Source organism: Prinia subflava, chromosome 27 (assembly GCF_021018805.1).
Source record: "Prinia subflava isolate CZ2003 ecotype Zambia chromosome 27, Cam_Psub_1.2, whole genome shotgun sequence".
Classification (NCBI taxonomy): Eukaryota; Metazoa; Chordata; class Aves; order Passeriformes; family Cisticolidae; genus Prinia; species Prinia subflava.
In genome coordinates, this window is record NC_086273.1 from 1,255,193 (window position 1) to 1,260,414 (window position 5,222).

Here is a 5,222-nt window from a genome sequence, read left to right on the forward strand (position 1 = left end):
GGGATCTCCCATGAAAACTCTGCTGGGAGAACATTTTTTTTTTGTTTAAAGCCAAGAAGAGCACAGCTCTTCATTGACAGAGTCTGTGGCTACAGTGAAGATGGAGAGAACCAAAATGGCATAAACCATGACTATTTGTAGATAATACTAAAAAAGTAAAACAAAGAAAAAGAACCTCCAAATGAAGCCAACAATAAATATCAAAGACGATTTTTAATTCAACCCATTTGTAGAAATTGTCCAGCACTTTAATCTTTCTGAAATCCTCCAGTCATCAGTCTCCACACTGCAGCCTTGAGCTCCTGGTTCCTCAGGCTGTAGATGAGGGGGTTCAGGGCTGGAGGCACCACCGAGTACAGAACTGACAGGGCCAGATCCAGGGATGGGGAGGAGATGGAGGGGGGCTTCAGGTAGGCAGATGTGCCTGTGCTGAGGAACAGTGAAACCACAGCCAGGTGAGGGAGGCAGGTGGAAAAGGCTTTGTGCCGTCCCTGCTCAGAGGGGATCCTCAGCACAGCCCTGAAGATCTGCACATAGGAGAAAACAATGAACACAAAACAGCCAAATCCTAAACAAATGGAAAATACAATGAGCCCCAGTTCCCTAAGGAAGGATTTGGAGCAGGAGAGCTTGAGGATGTGTGGGATTTCACAGAAGAATTGGCCCAAGGCATTGCCATGGCACAGGGGCAGGGAAAATGTATTGGCCGTCTGCAGCAGAGCATTGAGAAAGCCACTGGCCCAGGCAGCTGCTGCCATGTGGGCACAAGCTCTGCTGCCCAGGAGGGTCCCGTAGTGCAGGGGTTTGCAGATGGACACGTAGCGGTCGTAGCACATGATGGTCAGGAGGGAAAACTCTGCTGAAATGAAAAATACAAACAGAAACAGCTGTGCAGCACATCCTTCATAGGAGATGCTCCTGGTGTCCCAGAGGGAATTGTGCATGGCTTTGGGGACAGTGGTGAGGATGGAGCCCAGGTCGCTGAGGGCCAGGTGGAGCAGGAAGAAGAACATGGGGCTGTGCAGGAGGTGGCCGCAGGCTACGGCGCTGATGATGAGGCCGTTGGCCAGGAGGGCAGCCAGGGAGATGGCCAGGAAGAGGCAGAAGTGCAGGAGCTGCAGCTGCCGCGTGTGTGCCAATGGCAGCAGGAGGAAGTGGCTGATGGAGCTGCTGTTGAACATTTCTTCACTCCGGCCATGGAGTCCTGTTGAAGGAGGAGACAGTGACAAGTCAGTGGAGACATTACTGAACAATGCCCAAGCCCTTTCTCTCAGCCCTGCCCCTGCTGCTCTGTGCCACCCATTTTTCCTTTTCTCAGAGCCCTTCCTTCAGCCCTGTGCCTGGAGCTCTGCTGGGATCTGGTCCCGTTGCTGTGATTTGCAGGGGCTCTGTTCATGGACATCGAGGATTCAGCTCTGCTCTGCAGCAGTGGGGTCATGGGAATGGGGACAGGGGCCAGTCCTGGGGTTGGACTTGGTCAGCCCAAAGTGCTCCATAGGCAGAGGATGCTTGGCAGCATCTCCTGTCCCGGGGCTAAGGAACTGTGATGGCGAAAGGAAGTTTGAGAGAGTTTCCTCCTGTGCTCAGGGAGATCAGAGAGAACTGTGCAATGCAAGAGCATTGGCTGGAACTCAGTGAAAGGTGAGTGGAGCTGCTCTATCGATCCATCTGTGCCCAGCTGCTTTTTCTGAGATTGAGGGCAGTCTCTGTGTTCCCCTGAAAATCAGCCTGACACAGCTGAGAGCAGAAGGACCCAGAGCACAGCAAAGTGACTCAGCCCTTCTAAGAGTCTCAGCCCCACTCCTGGCCAAGGACATTCCTGTCCCCCAGTGTCCCCTGGAGGCAGCTCACAGCTTTGATGGCATCCCCAGGACACACCAGGGCTCCTGTCCACGGCACTGCTGGAGGAGAGTTGGCTCATTCCCATCCTGCCAGCCTGACCTGCCCAGAGCTCCCCGGGACAGAGGGAGCTGGGACACCCCATTGCTGTGCTCAGCCTGCACAGGACGAGCCCCAGGGCTGGGCCTGAGCCTGCAGCTGGAACTGCCATTCCCAGAGAGCCCCTCAGCAATGCCAGGAGCACCTGGGCAAGGCAAGGAGAGAGAGAGAGGCAGGCCCTGAGGAAAAGCCTTTCCCTGGCCAGCCCTGCACAGCCCCTGCCAGGCAGCAGCAGTGCAGGACAGTGGCCCTCAGGCCCTGGTCAGCAGGGAATGGGCACATGGCAGGAGAGATGCCCTTCATCTCTGCTGCTGCTCTGCTGGCCCAGGAGGGCACTGAGGGCCCCGGGCCCCCGGGCTGAGGGCTGTGCTGGCTGGGAGGGGACAGCAGAGCTGTGCTGCTCAGGGCAGTGTCTGCCCTGCAGGGCAGGGCCGGCAGGTGCCACATGTCCCCTGCAGCAGGGCTTCCCTCAGCACTGCCTCCCTCCCTCCCTGCCCAGGGCTCTGCTGCTGGAGCTGTCCCAGCCCGAGCTGTTCCTGTGGCCCCGGGCTCCTTCCCTGCCAGTGCTGCCAGAGCCCAGCCCAGCCCTGGGCCAGCTCTGCCCTGCAGCTGCTTGGGGCTGCAGGGATTAAAGAACAGCTCCCCCAGGCCTGGGCACCATGGAAAGGGGATGCTGGATGCATCTGGAGGCTGGGGAGGTGGAGGCACTTGCTGAGCTTCCCAGGAATCCTCAGTGTAATGGTTTCACTTCATCAGCGCCTGCTCTTGCCTGCACAGCTGAGTTTCAATTTTCACTAGTTTGACCAGTGGAAAATTGGGAGCACAGATTCAGGAAAGCAGAGACCCAAGCAGGAAACTCCTGCCCTGAATGAGCTCATGAAAAGTCCCCTCAGAAATGACCTGGGCATCAGCTGGAGCTCTGAGCAGCCCTGGCGCACACAGCACCCTCTCCACAGTGGCAGGACCTGCCCTGGCAGGAGTCATCCTTGCACCCACAGCGCCCCTCCACCATCCATTGGAGCTCCCAGGCAGGCTGAGAGCTGCCCCTGGCAGGTGGCAGATGCCCTGGGCTGGCCAAGAGCCCTCAGGGCTGCAGCACCTGCTCTGCACCACAGCCCTGGGCAGCCCTGGCTGCAGCCCCAGCTTCAGCCCCTGCAGCCGTCCCTGGCAGCAGGAGCCGTCCTGCCCTGTCCCTCTGACGGTGCCCAGGGCAGCCCCGCTCTGGAGCACATCCTCCCCCAAAGCAGCAAGGGCAGCAGAGCCATCCTTACAGTCACCTCAGTGCTGTCCTGGCTCAGCTTGAGGAGATCCCTGCAGCCACAGACTTACCCTGTCAGAAGTGGGGAACATTTCTCCACGAAGAAGTTTAGAATTTCCAAAAGTTGTGAAGATTTCTCTGTGAATGAGCTCAGAATTGTCCTTCCAGTTTCTCTGAGCCTCTGCTTGCTTCATTCCTCTCAGGTACCTGCAGGCAGTGCCCTCAGCCCTGCTGGGCTGGAAGAGGAGCTGCTCCTCAGGAGAAATGTCTTTTTGAAGCTCTTTGTGGTTGCCAGGAGACCAGCTCAGCTCAGCAGCACAGATACAGCAAAAGAACTTTAATGAGTCTCTTGAGGTTTGGTGTTGTTTACATGACTCAGTCCTTGAGTGAGTTTTCAAAAAACTTCTCAACAAGTCAAAATTGAATTGGAATACTGGCGTTTCTTCAAGTTTTTATGGGTCCCACTAAGAGATACCACTGCAAAAGTGTCCTCAGGTTCCAGTCAGAGCAGAACACTGCAGGCAGTGATGACAGGTGGGCACAAACAAGGCAAAGGTGTCTCTGATGCTGACCAAACCTGGATGTGTTTCAGGAATGCCAAGGGCCAAGCCCTGAGCCCCAGCCCCTGCCAAGGCAGATCCTGTCCCTCCCTCCTTGCTCAGGGCTCTTCCCGGGCCACTGGGATGTGGGGATGTGCAATGCCAAGGGCAGCACCATGGGGCAGCCCCTGCCAGGCTGCTGAGCAGGGACAAGGAGGCAATGAGGCCCCAGGCCTGCAAGGGTCACTTGTCCCCTCCTGATGCCTCAGGCCCAGGGCCAGCAGCCATGGCCCAAGTGCTGCAGGAGTTGGCTGTGTCAGGGCCTTTCAGCTGCTGCCCATGCCTGTGCCCTGTGCAGCCCAGGCTGTGCTACGGTGTCCATGCCCTGCGCCTCTGTCCCTGCAGGCTGTCGTCATCCCCCGGCTGCCCCACCTGGCTGGGCCCTTCCTTTGCTGACAGCTCTGCGTCCTGCCTGCCTCTGCCTGGGCACACAGAGCCTTGGGCTGCTCCAGACTCCTGCTGGGGGATGTGTTGCACCACAGCCCTGCCCTGGGAGAGAAATTCCTTTCTCCTCGTGTCCAGTCTGGGCCTCTCCAGCTGCCCTTTGCATTAATTCATTTTTTTCGGGATGATTTCCTCTAGGTGAAAAGGATCCACCATCTCTGAAACCACTTTTTAAACACTCTCATGGCTCTCCTCCATTTTCCTCAGCCTCCAACCCAAGGAGCACAGAGCTCCATTGTCCCTATAAAGTGGACATGTGCCTGAGGCCTCCAAACCCCACCTTGGGAGATCTCTGGGCACTCTCCAAGGTGTTTGCAATTGAAAACATTCTGCTCATAGTCTAAGAAAATCACCAGAGGGCAGGGCCAGCCCAACCTCTGTGTCCTGGGGGGCTCTTGTCTGGGAGCAATCCTTGGATATATGGAATTTGGGAGGCCAATTTTAATTTTGGCCATGGTCCCTGGACAAGAGGGTTGGTTCTTTTCCACAGGAGGGAATGAACAAAGCCCCAGAGTTTCTGGAGCAGATGAGAGGTGAGCACCAGAGGCTAAGGCCAGCAGGAGCTTGCAGGGGTTTTTTTTCTGGCATATACTCTTGATTATAGGAAATTTTGTAGGAATAGTACCAATTTTGGCAATGGACATCTAAAAAGATGGATGTTTGTTTTCCATAGCAAGGAAAGCACAGAGCCCCAGGGCTCCAGGAGCTGATGAGAGCCTGCCCTTGACATTCCAACATCAGCCAGACCTGTCAGGTGGCCCCTGGGAGGCCAAGCCAGCCAGACCTGTTCCATGTTCCCTCAGTTCCAGGGGCCCCCACAGTGTCCCAATGGTCCCTTGCTTCCATGAGGGCCTGAGGTGTCACAATGTCCCCTTGGTCACACGGGGCCCTGAAGGCTCTGAATGGTCTCCATGGTTCCATGAGGCCCCCCAGAGTCACAATGGTCTCTGGGTTCCATGGAGCCCCGCTGTGTCACCGTGGCC

The 5,222-nt window shown here is 56.5% G+C and overlaps 1 protein-coding gene across 1 annotated transcript; it reads right to left on the reverse strand.

The window, feature by feature from the left end:
• Positions 1–248: 248 nt before the first annotated feature.
• On the reverse strand, positions 249–1,192 carry LOC134562302 (olfactory receptor 14J1-like). Its single transcript, XM_063419687.1, has one exon. The coding sequence runs from the start codon at positions 1,179–1,181 to the stop codon at positions 249–251; it is 933 nt and encodes a 310-aa protein (XP_063275757.1). The 5' UTR covers positions 1,182–1,192.
• Between the last annotated feature and the right edge of the window lie 4,030 nt (positions 1,193–5,222).